At 42.1% G+C, this 18,365-nt stretch overlaps 1 protein-coding gene across 3 annotated transcripts in view; it reads left to right on the top strand.

Moving 5' to 3' along the window:
* The window catches only part of CTNNA3 (catenin alpha 3), a 426,086-nt gene that overhangs the window by 367,170 nt on the left and 40,551 nt on the right, over nucleotides 1-18,365 (top strand). For all 3 annotated transcript variants that reach the window (XM_041427252.1, XM_041427251.1, XM_041427254.1), the window contains one exon: nucleotides 7,132-7,313. In XM_041427252.1, the coding sequence (XP_041283186.1) occupies nucleotides 7,132-7,313 (182 nt within the window). The remainder of the gene's footprint in view (nucleotides 1-7,131; nucleotides 7,314-18,365) is intronic.

The following is an 18,365-nucleotide window of genomic DNA, read 5'->3' as shown; positions in this document are numbered from 1 at the left end:
TTTCATGCATGGTTTTTGCTTCTCAGCTAACCCAGAGTACTTCTTTAGAGGGAATGCCTCTCTTCAAAAAGAAAACTATAAATAACACACACTTGAGAGGGCACAAAGCAAGAAGTAGATGCTGAAGACTCTCAGGTGGGGAGCTGGCTGTCAGCAGTCGGAGGCACAGACTGGTGCTGTGGGGAGATGTGTCTGGGATGTGCTCCTCCTTGTGAGGTGGAAGGGGCTGTTACACACAGACTGTTGTTAATGCAGCTAAAACCTCCCAGTACCTTAACATTATAGTATGGGCATTTCTGCTTTCCCCCCATTTCTTCCTAAAATAATGCAGCTACTGTAAATGTTCTTTTTTGTGGCATCTAGATAGAGGTCATGGCTTAAAACCTGATTCTGTAGTTTAGAAAAATTTTTCTTAGATTTCAGGTCCTGCTATTTGGGCCATAAATGGCACATCATCCCCTGAAAGCAGTAGAAAATTATAGCTTTGACTAAATTATATACATATGCACTCAGGCTGGAGTACCATCTTGACAGACACATGCACACATTTTTTTTAAAGAAGATGTCTTAACAAATTTATTTGCTGCTGCTGCAGCAGCAGCAAATGAGAAGAGTGATTTTAGGCCTCTTTGTTTGGAGTGCTCTTTGATATTGATATTTGAAGATTTACACCCAGAAGCAATATGAGGGATCTGTGTAGGGAAGATAGATGTTAAGCTTTGGGCAGTGTGTGGTTTTGTGTGGTGCAGCAGCTCTGTGTCCTGTTGGAAGGCTGTTGTATGCAGTGTTGACACCAGGAATGACTGTGTTCCAGAAGTCCTTTGGCAAGACTGCAGAGCAGCCTTTTTTCCTCCTTGAGTTCTTTCTCTTGGGCATTTCAGCTATAATAATTCAGTTTTATTTATACATATCTGGCTCCATATTCATTCTGCATAGGAGCACTCTTGATTCCTCTTGATTTGTCAAGAGTGTTGTAATTTCTTCCATGTCACATCTCTCACTGCTTCAGTGGGGAGCTGGTGCCTTTTTTCTTTGTTTTTATCACAACATATAAAACCAGATGTGATGTGTGTATGCCACTTGTAACAAAGGCTACATTAACTAGCAGATCTTGTTTCCCTTATGCATGAAAAAGTAATGTATTATTAATGACACCTTCAAACTCTGTCTCCATAAGGAGAGAGAGAACAGAGATTAGTGGTGAGATAGTAGGACTGAGATTTGACCTTGTATTTATCTTCCTCACTAATCTTGAAAATGTTACTTCATTGATCTCTCAGATAATTTCCTATTTCTGAGATGAATATAATAGTGCCTGTGGCACCATCCCTGGCTGGGGGATACAAGTCAACTTGGGCAGTGTGCTGTGAGATCTCTGGGTACTTAAACTGGATAAAAATACTGATGATTATTTGTAGGGTGATTTTACATCCTTGAAGAAGAGGCTCCTTAGGATCAAACCCTTATAGCTGTTCCTATAGCTGCTATAGGAACAGGTACTGCTCATGGATCCAAGGAGTAATGCAGTTTTTCCCAGCTGAAAGTTAGCTCTTCCTCTGGTGGTTGTGTGTAATTTGTGTAGTCAGCTCTGGGAGCTTATCACAGACTTATTTATGCTGCCATGATCAGTGTAATTCCTCTGAGGGAGGTAGTGGCTTGTTACTGTGGGATTCTGTGTTGAAGAGAGGGGTGAGTAAGGTTTTGCCCAGTTAATTTTCAACTTAGAGAACAATGTACATGTTAATGATCGGGAAAAATTACTTTAAGTGTTTCAAGTTACTAAATTAGTGATGAGAACAGCTTAGCTTAATTTCAAAGTTGCTGCTGCAGGTTAAGGTGATCGTATTGAGGAAGAGGCAAAATGTTTTACCTCACAACTTAATCCACTTAGGGGTGGCAAGAGCAGAACTCTTTCAGGCAGCCACATATGCACATTTTTTTCCTCAGAGTTCCGCAGACAGTTTTGTGAATGCATAGACAAAAATATCTGAGATTAGGACAATTTTTTATACAGTTTTGTTGCACACTGTGTTTGTGCAACAATTCTGGGCTGAAAAAGCATTGATTCAGTGTGTTCTGTGAATGAACGATTCCAGGTTAAGTTATTTCATTGTTGTCTTTGTATTGCATTTTAAATACAGTGATTAATTATATAGCTCTAAAAATCTACTAAACTCAAAGAGGAAAGCCTGGATAAAACAGCAAAGACCAAGAAGAGCTGTTGATAATTGCATAAAAAGTAGTTAGAAGGGAAACTAGGTTTACCATCAGGTTAATTAGCAATGTTTATTCAAGTGGCAAATACTGTACATCTAAGTTCCTACATTAAATGAAATGCTGATGAACATTAACAGAAAGTGCATGCTATTTTGTTAATAAAAAAGCCAATTTCGTAATATTTAAACATTTTTTATCAAAGCCCTACACAAGCATGAAATACTGGTAAGAATTCAAGCATAATGAAAATAACTACTGTAATTTTGAGTAGGTTCTAGGAATAGTAATTTTGACACTTGATACATAGCAAAAGATTCCCTGTCAGGAGTCATGATCTATCAAAAGCATTTCATTTTCTTGCCAATTTTTAACACAATTTCCGTAAAGAGATTAAGTTACTGAAATACTCAAGGTTGTAGCAGTATATTATATACTTCTACAAAGTAGAGCTGGAAAGAACCTCAAGAACTTGGCTAATCCAGCCATTTGGCCCAGGGCAGAATAAGTACACTTCTTGACACACACATATATATGAACAATTCTATTGCTCTCTCTGCTTAGCTCATTACTGGAATTGATGGTTTATTGGAAAGTTTTTGTCCTTATACCTCATATGTTGCAAGTAACACATTAGCACTCATCTGGAATGGACACAGAGAGTGAGGTTCCTTTCTGCATGTTTTTTTTTTTATGTACTTATGCATCCTTTTTCTATGGCCTCTTTTGGAGACGCCAAGTTGAATAACTCCAGTAACCTTGATTTACTCTTCAGGGTGAGAGTTTCCTGTATGTTCTTTTAGTCTCTGTCTCCTCTGGGTGCTCTGCAGCTGGTTAATGAATTCTTGAATTTTGTGTCCAGACTATTTATATTTCAAAATGTGTGAAGCCGCCTGTGATCTCAGCAGCACAAGTGAGAGGTTTGCACTATTTCCTGCTGCGTGCATAGTTCACAAGGATCTTTGTAGGAGGTTTGCCTTTCTGCCATGAGCACAGCCTTTTATCAGCCACAAATTCCCACCCACACCAGCCCATGGCTGGTTCTATCTCAGTTCTGTGTGTGTGCTGATGATTTTTCTTAGGGGTAAGCCCTGTCGCTGTCTCAGCTGCCCTACCCCCTGTGATGTTTCCAGATCAGTTCTCAAGGTCACTTTGAGTTGTAAACCAGGTGTCATCCACTGCAAGTGTGTGGTGTGGACTCTTGGTTCTGTGGAAACACTGACTAATGCAGCTCCCTTCACAACTTTTCCTGATGGACCCCTTGGCTTGGTGTGTGTTCTTGATAAGTGCTCTGCAAGCAGTTTTCTAACCAATATTACATCCACCCACTGGAGATTACATCTCGACCTTATTTCTCCAGGTTATTTGTAAGGATGACATGAGAGCCAGTGGCAAAGCTCTGGTGAAGCCCAGACTTAGGGCATGATGCTTTTTGATTTATAGGCCTATGGCCCTGGGACAAAGAGAAATTACATTTAATATGTCATACTTGCACCATCTAAGCCAACCTTCTTAGTGAAGGCTGATGCAAAAATTGCATAAACACTTTGTTTGCTATCTCCCAATACTTTCACCTCTTCATCTGGTTTATCCAATTATACTGCATCTAAAAATACAGCAGAACTGTCGTGGCAGAGCAAATGAGGCACTCTCTGAACTTGTTTAAGGAATGCTGCACTTCAGCAGGCTTGCTGTAATTCTTGAAACAGGGAGAACACAGCTGGTGACAGCAGGAGTAAAGTATCGAAAGAAACACAGCTTCTCCCCTCTGTCAGCATCACACACCCACACAGTTCATCTCTGGGGGCATGTATTCACTTAGCTGTCAATGCTGGATATCCAACATACCTGTCACCTCTTCATCCAAACTCACAAAGTGATTCCCTCAGTAGGAAAAGTGGCAGTAGAAGGTGTAGTGGACATGTCTTACTCATTCTGACAGTCCCTTTGTCTCAGTGGTGTCTCCATGAATTCACTTATGAACACACTGGCACTCAAACAGAATGGTTTGGCTTGGAATGGACCTCAGAGATCACCTCATTCCACAGCAGGGATGCCACTCACCTGCTCAGGGCTCAGCTCACATGTGTATTTTATGACAGGGATCTGCAAAGTTTGTTCAAGAAAAAGAGAGGTAAAAGTCATGATTGGAACAGTTGTGAAAGAGCATGATTGAAATATATTGCTGTACTTGAGTGATCTGCAGGGGTCTTGTTCTTTTTCACCAAATGTTCAACTGACTGCAGCCAGAGAGCAGGAACAGAGCAGAGGGCTGCTTCTGGCTGCTGAGGCTCTGGTGGAATGAAAGCCTCAGCTCTCAAGACAAAGTAGGGACACAAATCCATTCTTCTGGGATCTCTGACAGTTTCTTATAACTACAGGATATGAAGAGCAGGTTATTTTGTGTTCTTGCATGCAAAGGCTCTGAGAAGTTTTTTATGTGTTCATTTAGGAAACTGAGGTTTGTTTCCTTGCAGAAATTGCAGAAAAACAGTGTTTTCCTCTTTTCTTCTCTGTAGATACATGACATATTGCAGCCTACAAAGCCAGAAGTGTTAAATAATTCCTTTCTAGTCCCTGTAAGTGGTAAGAATGGTGCTGGTGTGGATCTGGCCAGTCACTTGGTGTTAGGGGTCAGGAAAGAGAAAATGTATGTCAAACTGAGATTTTAAGAGCATAATCAAAGTTTATGTGAAAGTCAAATCCTTGGAGAGAAACCCCAGACAAAGGTAGGCAAAAGGCCAGTTCTTAGGGTTGGGATGTCATTGGCCAGTAGGGAGAGAAGAGTCAAAGTCATGACCACTTAGTTACCCCCCATGTGTCCTTACATGGCCTTAAAAGTTCAGTTTCATTGGTGGAGAACTGACTGAAACATGGACATGTAATGAAGGGAAACACCAGGCTCACAGGGTCAGTCAGGTTGCAGATGGGACAGCTCAATAACACAAACTCCAGTGTTGGAGACTCCAGCCTTCAAAAGAGTTAAGTCAGGGAAATCTAAGAAAAAAAATCCATACCTTTTTTTTAATAATAGAAGGAAGGAAATATCACAGATATAACTTCTCCTCTCACCTAGTCCTAACTCTGTTATCTGCTACTGTAATAATAACATTTTGTCTTAGAAGTAGTGAAAAAATAATTTTCTCTTGCTTGACAGAATAAACCTGCACTCATGTAATAGTCATTTAATATAGATCTTTATTTCACAATTACTGTTATGTTGCTTATTTTGATACAAAGTTAAATCTATGCTTAAAAGGCTCTGTATACACTTTTTTTTTTTTTTTAAATTCATATGGTTTTAAAGCAGTATGAGGGAAAGGAGGGAAAAGACAAGGTCAGAATTATAATTTCCTTTGCCCTTTGTTCCAGTGGATAATGTCTCTTCCACCTGAAGCTCATTATTGTTGGCAGATAGCAGGATGCTGTATGTCACAGTTCCCTCATTAAAATGTCATCTGTGGTTTCGAGATCCAGGCCTGTGATCTTGAGCTCAAAAACAGTGTTGAAGCTGGGGGCTAGGAAGTACCACAGGCATCCACCCATCAGCAAACATGTATGAGATCATAAAAGTTCTCTTCCTTCTGTAGGCCATTTTGGGGTTTTTTAACAACATGGGAGAAGTAGCCTCCAAATAGCTGTGTTTTCTAATTCTGTGACTGTAGGGTAATTCTGACCACTGTCAGATGGTTCCTTCCACCCTTAACCATTCTGTGATTCTGTGTGTGACTGCAATTACAGGTACTGACCACTGTCAGATGGTTCCTTCCACCCTTAACCATTCTGATTCTGTGTTTGACTGCAATTACAGGTAAATGCTGGGAAACCTGTAATTTTCAGTAATTTGTCTAAGTGAGAAAGCTAACCCTGTGACAGTGATTCTAGCATAAATAAAATCTCTGAAAACACATGCCTTGAAAAACATACACAGTATGTATGGAACTGATTGCCCATTTTATTAATTAGAAGCAATTCAGCCATGGCCTTAACTTTCCATTTTACTGGTGGTAGACAATGTTTTCTAAACAAGAATAATAATAAAACCACAACAGATTTATTGTGTAATTATAGAGTAATGACAGTGTGTTACTAATTGCTGTTGTAGTTGTGAGTTCCTGGTAGCCTGAAGGGAAGGTGTGAGATAACCAGCATGGCAACAGAGCCATCAGGACCAGCGTGGCTCCTCCCTTCTGGGGTAGGAGGTGTGATGGAGGGCCAGGGTGTCCATGTGGTATCCTGGCCCCTGGGTGCTCCCTGGCCTGTTCCTGACACAGGTGGGGTCTGACCCATGACTGCAGCAGGCTGCCCATCATAACGAGCATTAAGCAAAAATATTTCTCTGACCATGCTACATTTTTAGGGGCTTTTGGTAATCTTATTCACACCCTGATTTCTGTCACCTATTTGTCTTCTGCAAAGACAGAAGATGCATATTTGAACAATTAAATATTTTTCAGTTCCTAGAATGACAATATAGAACCTTGTCAGAAGAGAGAAGAAGCATACCTGAGTGTTTCAGGACAATTAACCATTTTCATTGATTATTTTGTACCTGAATTAATTTTGTAACCTTTACATGTATCATACTTAAAACTACTTAAGCTCCTTAGCCCTAGGAAATAGGAAAAATTTTCAGTCATATTTCATAAATGCTGTTTGGAAGAATTTAATAATCTCTCTCTTGCTATGTTAAAATGAATTATTTCAGGAATCATTCCACCACGATCCTTATTACACTGAGATTATTTATTTGGCCCAACCCAGTGACAACATATAAATTTTGAAATTTAGAAGTACTCAAACAGTTGGCTCAGGCCATAGTGTGTTTAAACTTTGTATTTATTAATGTGCAGTGGTTTTGTTTAAAAAATGAAATACTCTGACAGATGTTTTACAAATCAAATTATTCTGTTTTAGGCCAAGATGACTCAACTGCCAGAAGCTGAAAAGGAAAAGATAGCTGAGCAAGTGGCTGATTTCAAAAAAGTCAAGAGTAAGCTTGATGCAGAGATTGAAATCTGGGATGATACCAGCAATGACATAATTGTTCTTGCCAAGAGGATGTGTGTGATTATGATGGAGATGACTGACTTCACAAGGTAATTACATAAAAAAAAGGGTTCTTGTATATTTAGAAATGCTGGAGGCCATTGTCACACTGTTAGAGCAGCAAACACGGAGTTTAATGTCAGCTCACAGCATCTCTGCAAAGTTGAGTGGCTCAGCTAATGCAACACATCAGGTAGGAGCATTGAAGTGTTGGGGGGATTTAATATTTTGAACTATGGTAATCCCTATTTGTTTGCCTTTGTCCTTTCTTATTAATTTGTTGGTAGGGTTTTTGCACATGTTTTAGCATTCTCATTTCTGCTCTCAGTGAAAGGGAAAAAGTAACAAAATAATCTTGATTTTAAGCTGTAGATTTCTCATCTGTTGTTCTGTCTGCTTGTACCAGAGCATGCTGTCAAGCATGAAACATTCTGTACAGAGCCCATGTGTGACAGTACACATTCAGACTCATACATATTTTATATCCCATTATTGCTGTTGCTTTCATGAGAACTTGTGCTGCTAGATGTAGTTTAAAGAATGAAGAGTACCAAGCAGATAGCTCTCAAAGCTGGTATTTCTTTCTGCTGCCATTGTGTGTTTGATGATGGCCTTACAACAGGAAACAAGTTTAAGTGCAGGAGCTTTTTCTGCCATGCTCTGAATTAAATGATGTGTAAATCTCATCAAATTGATTATGGCAAAGGAAGATATATTGGTGGTAGTGTCTGTACTTCCTTCCCCCCACCCCGGTGTAGTTAGCAGTAAAATAGTTGCTGACAAGTGAAGCCTTTACACACAGCCTCTCTTGCAGCACACTTACTGCCTCATGAAATCAGTTCTTTCGTGCAAGAGACAAAGAATATTCTCTTTGTGTCTTGGTGGGTGTCAGTGAGCAGGGTTGCATCGAGCTGAACCAGCTGGAGCAGAGCTGGGCTCTGCTGCAGGCTCTTTCTGGGGAAGACAGCTGTTGCATTTTATCAGACTGGCACTTTCCAAATCCACCTGCAAGTGAGAGGGGGGTAAAGACCTTCATGGAGAAGTCTGCAATCTGTTATAAAATTGGTTTTAAATATTTCCTTCAGTAAGAAGATTGGTTTCTTCTTTAATGATGCCAGATGAAGTCTGGTAAAAGGAAGATGTTTATGTGCCTGAGAAATAGGTGAACTCTCAGAGCTCTTCCTCTTATTGTTGCTTGTCAAAGGTGGCAGTTGTGTGTGCTGAGAAGCACAGCTGGCTCTTCATTTCCTGCTCTGTGGAAATCTGGGAACAGATCACAGAATTGCTTAGGTTGGAAAAGATCCTTGAGTCCATCTGTTAACGCAGCACCACCATGTTCATTTGCTAAACCATGTCCCAAAGTGCCACATCCATATGTTTTTGAACTCTCCCAGAGATGTTCAAGTGATTCCATCACTTCCCCAGACAGCCTCTTTCAATGCTGGACTACCCTTTCAGTAGAGAAATTTGCCTTAATATCTAGCACAAACCTCCCCTTGGTGCAGCTTGAAGCCATTCCTCATCCTGTCACTTACCCCTGGGAGCAGAGCCCTATCCCCCCTGGCTGTCCCCTCCTGTCAGGGATTTGTGCAGACCCAGAAGATCCCCCCTGAGCCTCCTTTTCTCCAGGCTGAGCTCCCCCGGCTCCCTGAGCTGCTCCAGACCCTTCCCCAGCTCCTTTGGGCTTCTCTGGTCACCCAGGGCATGAATATTGCAGAACACACAGCAAGCACCAGCTCACCTTAGGGTCTGAGCTCACCTCTATGTAACTCCCAAGTTCTTGAACATAGAAGAAATAAAAGATCCTGACATTTTGTATTTGTTACATCAGAAACTACTCAGACAAATAGTAAATTTGTGTATTTGAGTCACTTGTTTCATAAGCTGATTGCTGTTGTTCTTCTATGGTATTACCTTACATTCATTGTTTTTTAATCTCAGTGAGTGGTTTTCAAAGTTTTGGGGTTTTTGCTCTGTCTTCTGTAGAAGTAAATAGCAAGAAATGGCCTGACCTGCTGTAAGAGTTTTCATGATATTTTAGTGGAAACACTCTAATTTCTCTCCTGATTGGCTGAAAATGTACAAGAAAATCCCAGGGCTGCATTTGGTTTGTTCTGTCTTTTCCTAATCTTTATGTTTAAATGGAGCAGGATCTTTGTTTTCCATTGCCAAAGCAGACCTACGATTAAAAATATATTTGCCAATAAACATACCTAAGTCCCTTTTGCTTATATAAGGGAATGTGTATCCAATTCAAGCAGTGCTATGGATCACAACACTGGAACTTGTAATTCCTGTTGAGAAAGGAGCAAGGAAGGTTCAATGGTTTAAGCATAAAGGGAGCTCTGCTGTCAAGCTTTGAGAGTAGTTTTGCTGTTTGAGCCCTGGGCACCAGGGGAAAGTTCCTTCAAACAGAGAACTGCAGGATGTCTCTGCACAATTTTCACAGCACTTTGGTGATGCAAAAGTTAAAATTAGGGCTCAAGTAAGATTGGGACACCAGGCAGAGCTGGCTGCTGTGTCAGAGGTGATTCTGTAGATGCACCACAGAGACACCAGTGCTGGTAATTGACCTGGCTGGGCTGTTCCACAGCCTGTCCTGACAGCATTCAGCCCATGGATTCAGGACTCACAGAGCCTTTTGAAGGCTCTGGGACAATCCCTCTCATTTTTATACTCTTTATAAAGAGTAAATGAGAATCACTGGGCTTTTACCTCTTACCCATTCTGTAGATTGTTAGATTCCAAATGGGGCCATATGAACACTTTCTTTAAACAAAAGAGTGCAGCTCTCAGCAAACTATTCAGAAAGTATCTCATATTTGTTCTTGCTACTTGACATTTGTTTCTAAAATGGCATCAATATTGGAGTTAATATGGGAAATATAGTGAAAATAGCAAAACAAATTAACAAGAATAGAAAAAATAGAACTGGCAAAGTCATCCTCCAAAAGCTGTCCCCCTTTATCCTTGTAGTAAGACTAAATGTAGTTCTCTAGTACTTCAAGGATTGCAGCTTGCCTAAACTTTTCCCTCTGTAGTACTCCTGGTTACAACCAAGTGCAGCTGTATTTTTGGCCAGGGCTCCTCACCTGGCAATAGCCACAGTCTTAATTCACAGCCTTAATTCATCCGGGCTTCTAGTCTGCTTGGGAAAGCAAATAGAGATGGCAGTTCTGTAGTTACTGGACTCAAAGAGACAACGAGACACACAGATGACAAAGAAAGAGGATAGAAAAGGGTTCTATTCCCAGTCAAGTTCATCCATGAAACTCCATAACTCACTATTTGATTCACTTTTCCTGATGCCCCTTCCCACTTCAGAGTTACCTGAGATCCTCCTGTTTCCCATCCAGCAGCCAGATGCTTTTGAAATTCTGTGGAGCTTTTTTGTTGCATCCTGAAATCTGCTGCCTTCCTTGCTATTTTCTGGCCCTCCTAGTCCTCAGATTTGTATCAGCTCCATCCAGCTCCTCTCACCCACATGGAAATCCCGTATCCCAGTTCTCCTGCTCAGTCTTATTCCCGTCACCAACCAGGTTTGTCAGTGTCACAAAAGGTAATGGTACCTTTATTACTGACCCCCTGAACCAAGTGTCATTGCAGTCACAGTTCAGCTTGAGATACATGTAGGAATTGCCCCTATCTCTCCCCTCCCTGCTCATCTTGGGGCATTCCCTGCTCAGCACTGTTTCATTAAGCAGTCTGGGATGCTCTTGAGAGTCCACAGCTGCTCAGTGATTGCATCATAAGCCTTAGGTGAGAACAAACAACTTCTGTTTTAAATTATTTTGTCAAAAATCACTTAAAGATTGAAGGTTGTAATGTTTTGCTAACAGAGGTGCTTTCCAGCTGAATTATCAGAAAGGACAGTTATTTTTGAGACAGTGGCTTTGGGCAAAGAAGGTGAACCTCTCCTTTGGGTTCTGTGTTAAGAGCAGCTTCTGCTTGTGTTACTTACGTAAAGATGTTCTGAAAGGTAAATTTGTTTCCTGAGCGAGAGCAGTTCAGTTGTGTGTGCATGCTTGCATGTGTTTTATCATCCATGCCTTGTCGAGCAGAGCTAGCAGGATCTCCTTGTCCAGCAGGGCAGGCTAAGCAGGTACATTCTGCTGTTACAACCAGCAGCAGAATTGCATTAGCTGCAGTGGTGCCAGGGCAGTGAAAGGGTTTGCAGTGCTCAAGGATCCTGACTGTCCTGCCAGGGCTGTGTGCAATGGCCTTGGGCAGGTGTTGCTCTCAAATAAACATGGGCTCTCAGCTTTCTGATGGATCCTTGAGGGGTGTCAAGTTAAAACCACGTAGCACAATCAGCTGATACTGCTCCTTCTGTCTGAATGTCACAGAGCTTCTAATATTTACAGGAATAAATCTGGACTTTGAAGGCAGAAATCCAGTATCTGTGTCCTCCTGTCCATCCCAAAAGCTTGTGCCAGAGTCTGAATTTCCTTTACACTACTATTGTGTCTTTATTAATGATACTTGCATAGGCTGTGATATTTCATATAATACTTTTGTGGATGCTTCTGCCACTTTTATAGTAGAAATAATTTCAGCTGATTCTTAAATATGTACATCAGCAAGTACCTAATCTGATTTGGCAGTTGCTAGTCAATATAGTTCTAATGGTTAGTACTAAATATTCATCCTTCAGTAGTTACATTTCTAAAAAAAAATTGTAAAATCCAAATATATTACTTATTTTATACAACCCTTATTCCAAAGGGAAAATCACCTGGTGGATTGAAGTCTTAGAAGCAAAAGAGAAACATTTAAAGAATTGAAAATAATTTAACAGTTTGGCTCTGTGACAGTGTTACTCCAAGTATTTATATATATCCAATTTGCCTGCAAGCCAAGTGGATTAATGTTTCCTGTAGTAGACACAATTACCATCAATATTAGTATTATTAAACAAACCCAGTAGCCCATGAATGCACAGTCTGACTTAGATCCTTCTGCTAGGGATTAAGCAGTTAGAATTCCCTCAGTGCCACATGTTCCCGTGGTGGCAGCGTGCAGCTGCAGAGGGTGCTGGAGCAGAGGCACAGCCTTCACATGGCTGCTCTTTGCAGGTTAGCAAAGCATGGAAAATACTTGTAATCCAATACAGTGAGCTGCTAATGGCCAAAATAATGAGCACAACATTTCTTCCTCTCTTCTGCAGCATTTCTGTGGCAAAGTACAGCTGACTCATGTACAGCTGCAGTCAGGAAACAGGTTTTGCTGTTATTCATAACTGGAGTGGAAATACTAAAGGGAAAGGATAAACTGGAGCTGCCTGTCAGCCCCAACAGTCAGAAGAGAATAGGTAGATACACAGGCCTGCATCAGCTTTGCTTTTGCAGTCTTCTGTTCTTTTTTGTGTCACCTGTTGTTCCTTAACCACAGCCGTTTTAGGCTCTTCTGTTCTCTGCCTTCGCTGTCAGAGCCAAAACACACATCTCCTCTCATCTCCGAGTGCTGCTGCTGACTGCAGGCAGCTCATGACACTCAGAATGCTCTGGTTCAGGCAGGAGAGACTTCTAAGTCCCTGAAATTGTTCTTGGAACTTCTGGGAAAACAAAAGCTCTTTAGCAAACGTCAGGACAGACAGATGTTCTGTTATTATTTCTTCCTTCTCCCAGTGAGATAATTACCTCATGGATATCTTTCTGTACCATAAGCATGTGTAATTATTTCACAGTTTTTCTATTGCCTCTTTCCTTGGAAGGGTGAAGCATTCAGAGTTTGTTCTTTCATTTAAAAACTGTTTTTAAAAAAGGTACTTTATTTGTGCAACTTCCATTTCCTTGGAACAGAAATGAAAATGAACATAATATTGTCTTTTTATTGAGCTTAACAGTTACAGTAAGACTTTTGAAAGGTGGCAAAATTATTTTAGCTTGACATTTGACCTTTCCAAGTTTCAACTTTTTATATTGCCAATGCTTGCAAACCATTTTTTAAAAATTCTTATTTTCCTACAGGAAAATCAGATTGTGATACAAAGTAGCAGGGCTCAGAAATGGAACCTTTTTTTTATGAATGGCACCTTTTTCATATACACATGAAAGTTAACTTAAGATGATGTTTTAATTGATTTTAAGCAAACAGTCATTTGCAGCTAGAATGGGAAATGACTCCTAAATTTCAGGTATGCAGGTAGAAATCCAGACACATTCTCACAAAGAGAATTCTCCCAGTCATCTGGTTAAAAGTCTTGTGTAAAACTCTTCAGCTGAAAAATTCTGGTGGTGATTTACTTGCGTGATGTGTTTAGTTGACTTACTGCTGGACTGTGTGAAGCTACTTCTGAATCATTTCTTGCTTGCTGTAGGATGCTTTGTAGTCATGGAAGCTGTGAAGATTAATTCCTCTGATTAGAGCAATTACATGCTCCACATCCTAAAAGAATTTTATAAATTGAAGTCCAAGAAAATGTGCTCCATTTTAAACAGCAAGGCTTAATTGTGCTATTTGTGTAGAAGTCCTTAGTTTGTGCTGATGTGTGTCATACCTCGTGTGTGGACAAGCACAGCAGGGCAAAGCAATACTGACACAGCCCCCCATCCACATGTCCAAATGTGACCGGTATTTACTTGAAGACGGGATCCTCAAAATAATCAGAGGGAACAGCTGGTGCTTGTTTTTTATTTTTTCTGTAGTCCTGTGTAAGATTTCAGTGAATTCCTTGCGTTCTTAGCAATATTACAGTTAGTGTGACAGTTATTTCAGATTATCTAGTACTACAACCCTTAGCATAAAAGTTGAGGGAAAAAAAAAGTGAAGAGATTGAGATGCTTGTTTGTTGGGCAGAGAGGATCATGAGGACCTATTGTCCATGCCTCATATGTATAGTCATAAAATGGAGACATACTCAAATATAGCAAAATCACAAATAAGGCAGACAAACAGATCTATGTAGCCTCTGGCAGAAGTCTGTCCAGGACCAGAAGCAAATAACTACAAATCACAGTGTACATTACAGCAAACACAACCCTATTTCCTATTTTAGCGACAATTTGTAAGTCTTGTGCCAGAAAGAGCCATCTTCTGCCTTTCATCTTTAGGGTCTGCTATAGTCAGAGGACAAAGGGATTTCAGAACTCAAGTATCAGCTCCTGTCAGCAGAGGCATCAGGAGTGTACAGAGGAGTAATTGGACAGCTTCCAGAAAGATTTCCCGGGCAGCTGGGAGGGTTGCGGTGGGACACCCACACCTCCTTTGTGTGCAGCAGAGCCGGTCCGAGCAGTGCCTGTGTGAGCAGAGCCGGGCCTTGCCAGAGCCGGGCGTGCCCTGCAGCAGTTCGGGCGCTCCGCAGGGCGGGCAGAGCCGGCTCAGCCCCCCAGCAGGGACAGCAGGAACCTTGAGCTCTGGGTTCGGCAGGGCCGCCACACTGACTGGGGCTGCTCCACTGCCATCGCTCAGCACCTTCCTCCGTGTCCCGGGGGCAGCAGGAGCGGGGTGCCGGGACTGTGAGGGCGTAGCCGGCTGCCCGCTGAGGGAGGGGGCCTGGCTGATCCCGGTGCAGACGCCGCGTGCGCTGAGCACCGCACCGGGTGTAGGAGCAGCTCGGGCTGCGGGGAACCATGCCAGTCCCAGCCAGGAGGAGCAGGGAGCAGCTCCATGGTCCCTTGACGGGCACAGAGCCGGGCTGCGGCACGTCCCCGAGCCGGGCAAGGCAGGGCCAGCACCAGCCAGAGGGCGAGGCTGGGGCAGCTGTAGGAGTGAGCCAGGGCTGGGCTGGGCTGCCCGGCAGAGCTTAGCCGGGGCTCTGGGCTGTGCCAGGGGCCCGGTGAGCCTGGGCTGCAGCGCTGCGGGCACCGGGCACAGCAGGGCCGCGGGCCGCCATCCCCTGGGATACTGGGTGCGAAGTGGTGATCGGCGATGAGCTGGAATTCTGTCCTCGGGACAGCGTTCAGGGAGCTCCTAACAATGGCAGTTTTGTAGCATTCTCCAAAGGCACGGCACGGAACCTGCCTTTGATCTTCAGTGTCTTGCGCGAGTCTCGTTTTTATGTTTATTTTTGCTCAAGCTGTTGTTGGGTGAGCGCACCCAGCAATGTCTCCTAGGAAAATAAAGAAGCAGTCATTAAAAAGACAAAACACCTCTCCCAGCATTTTACCCTTTAAAATATTGGCCTATTTTTATGGGATTTATTTGCTATATTTTGTATATGCTATATATTTTTGGCTATAACACCATATGTTCAGGTTCCTCCTGAATTAATTAGCAGAAGTTAGAAGCTTAAACCTTTGGAGGGCTTCCAAGAAATGAGACTAGAAACTTTTGCAGTTATCAGCCCCTTCATTGGAAGGGTAGGCGCAGCAGTGAATTAATTACCACTAGAAATTTGACATAAAATATTAGTTACTTTTTTTCCCTGTGAATTTAATGCTGATTCAAATGGAAGTTTTGCTTACAAGAGAGATCAGTCATGTTCAGAGTATGATGTACACCCACGTTTCTCTTGACAATTTCTTATCTAAGAATGGATGTATGGCAGTTACTGCACTGTTGACCTGGCTGGTGAAACAGAAGTCTGGAGTTGTCACTGCAGAGTTTGTGAACTTGATAATTCAGATGGCACCTAATGGGGGTACATAAAAATGAGTAATCGTTGCAGATAGTGAAATAGAAAGGGAGCAGATCAGTGGGAGCTGCTTTTGAGGCTTTGCAGAGCTGGTGACACCTCGAGGGGCTGCTTGTGGCTGCTGGGGTGAGATGACTGCAGTGAAGGGGTGCTGCTGTCTCGACCACCACTCTGATCTTGGTGGGGAGGTAAGTGGGCAGTCCAGAGAAGGAAATGAGGTACAGGGACTTCCCTGTGCCATCTTCCCCCTGCTACTTTTTCCTTAGCAATACTATCAACTGTGTATATATCAAGGTTTCTCTATCAGAATATAAAATGGGAAAAAATTGAGGCCTTAAGTCATGTTCTCCAAAAAAAGAGATTTTATAACACAAACTATTTTCCTCTACATTCACATATACAGTAAGTTCATAAGCATTGGAAAAAAACAGGTTTTGTCTCTTTGTGTTCTGGACGTGTCTGCTGTCATTGTGCAGGTGAGGTACAGCATACCCTGAAAACCAGGTGGATGTGGTACCCAGCTGTACCCAAATCAGCTACAGGCTCCTCAGATTGTGTGTCTGGCTTTGGTTGTTTGGGATGCCAGCAGTACATTCTAGGCTGGGAGAAGTATAGTTAGGATTTTCTCTACTGAAGTATATTACTTCAGTCGTTCTGAAATCAGTATTTTGTTACTGCTTTCTCCTCCTCCCTAGACTGAGAACTGTAGCACTTCCTGTAGTCACCCTTTTCTGTGCACATGAAGGGATGGTTATTTCAGAGAGCTAAGGCTTTTGTTTTTCCAAAATCACTTCTCCTGTATTAGTTCTCATTCCTCTCTTCACCCTACCAAATGTCTGACTTGCTTCTCTCTGAGTTGTCAACCCACAGGAAACAATTTCCACAGGAAAGAACCTTTGGTTTCTTTATGGCCAAAAGTCAGGCTAGGATGGAGTTGCCATCGAATAAAATATAACTGTTCCCAGAAGCTGCAGAGTTGCAAACACTCTTACTGTATTTCCTATATAATTAATTTTATTTAGTAATATTTTCAGTTTTCTTCCTGGAGTGTGCATACTTCTGAGAAAAACTATGCACACATGCTCACCTTGGGAGCACAGTGAACAACAGAAACAGTGCTGAACTGCTGTTTTCTGCTGAAATTATGACTGGAGTCTGTTCCAAACTTCTTAAATTAAAGCAGGACCTTTCACAGTTTGCATAGCCTGCCAATGGTTTTCACACTTCTTCCAAAACTATATAGCATTTTTAACAAACGTTTTTCAATTCAGTACCTTTGGCAGCTGCTGTTTTGCTACTTTTGGGAATCAAAACTCTGTATTTCTCCTTAAGGGGGCACTGGCAGTTTCATTCAGCATCTCTCAGTGCACCTCAGACTGAGCTGGTGTGCTGCTGCTCATAAAGGTTAGCAAATAGTTCTGCCTCTCCATCCTCCTGCCTTGTTGCCAGGCTGGGGCACAGGACTGGAGGGCAGAAAGAGGATGCCCATAATGAGCCTCTGGCCCAACCCCTGAACTGGTAAGATGATGGCTAAAGGCAGAAGCGTGGAGGGATCTGCATGGCAGATTGCAAACATAATTTTTCTTTTGTGTTCTTTTGCAGTATTTTCTCAAACTTGTCTCAATCCTGCACTGCTAAGATCATCCGAGAGCTATTCTTACTGCTAGGAAGTATGGATCGCATAACCCCACTGCTTGGGGGGGCTCTGTGGTGGCAGAGGGAAGGAGTGACACTGTTCAGTGTGTCTGGGGTGGGTGAGAGCTAGTGGAAGGAACTTGAGACTTCAGTGGGGTCACTTCATCTCATGGTAAACCTATTGAAAAGCTGGTTTAAAGATCTCTGCTGTAGACACAGTTCTACCACAGACCTCTGAGATCATCCCTACACAGACACCTCTATTGCTGCCTTAAGAGAAGTAGCTGACACTGTCATTGAGCTTCCTTAGGCTGATGGAAAGGCCAGAGGTCCTCAATATACCAAGAAGAAAAACAAATAAAATAAAACCAGACCTGTAAAGGAGGAGGGGGAGAGGTGTTGTAAACATACTTCTTCCTCTTGGCCTGCCCCAGGAATGAATGCTCTTGTGGAGAAAGTGTGCTTCTGATCTGTGCATTGTCAGAGGAGGAGGAAACAGAAATGTAGTTCCTGCTTTTCAACATTTCAATCAGCTTCCCACTCCCACCTGGATGACCAGTCCTTCGTTCTGTTTCTGTCCTCATGGGAGTCTGTCTCTCCCTAGAGCTGAAGGCAAACTGTGGAAACTAGGTGTAAAATTAAGAGAAGACTTGGCCATTTACATTAACAGCTTTGACTTACTTTTAGCATCAAGCAGTGGTTTATTTTCAATTTTGTTCATTGGTTTAAACATCTTTTTCCTGTTGGCCGAATCTATGCAGAGCAGCATTTTCAGTGGGTAATGGCTGAGAAGCCTCTTTGGTATGTATGGGCCTGTGGTAATTGCTAGACATATGGTAATGCTCTGCTCTTAAGTAACTTTTTTTGCTAAGTAGTTATAAACAGATCATAG

The sequence above is a fragment of the Onychostruthus taczanowskii genome, unplaced genomic scaffold (assembly GCF_017590055.1).
Source record: "Onychostruthus taczanowskii isolate IOZ18803 unplaced genomic scaffold, ASM1759005v1 scaffold98, whole genome shotgun sequence".
NCBI classification, from domain to species: Eukaryota; Metazoa; Chordata; class Aves; order Passeriformes; family Passeridae; genus Onychostruthus; species Onychostruthus taczanowskii.
Note: the sequence above shows the minus strand (reverse complement) of the source record. Positions and strands in the feature narration are given on the sequence as shown.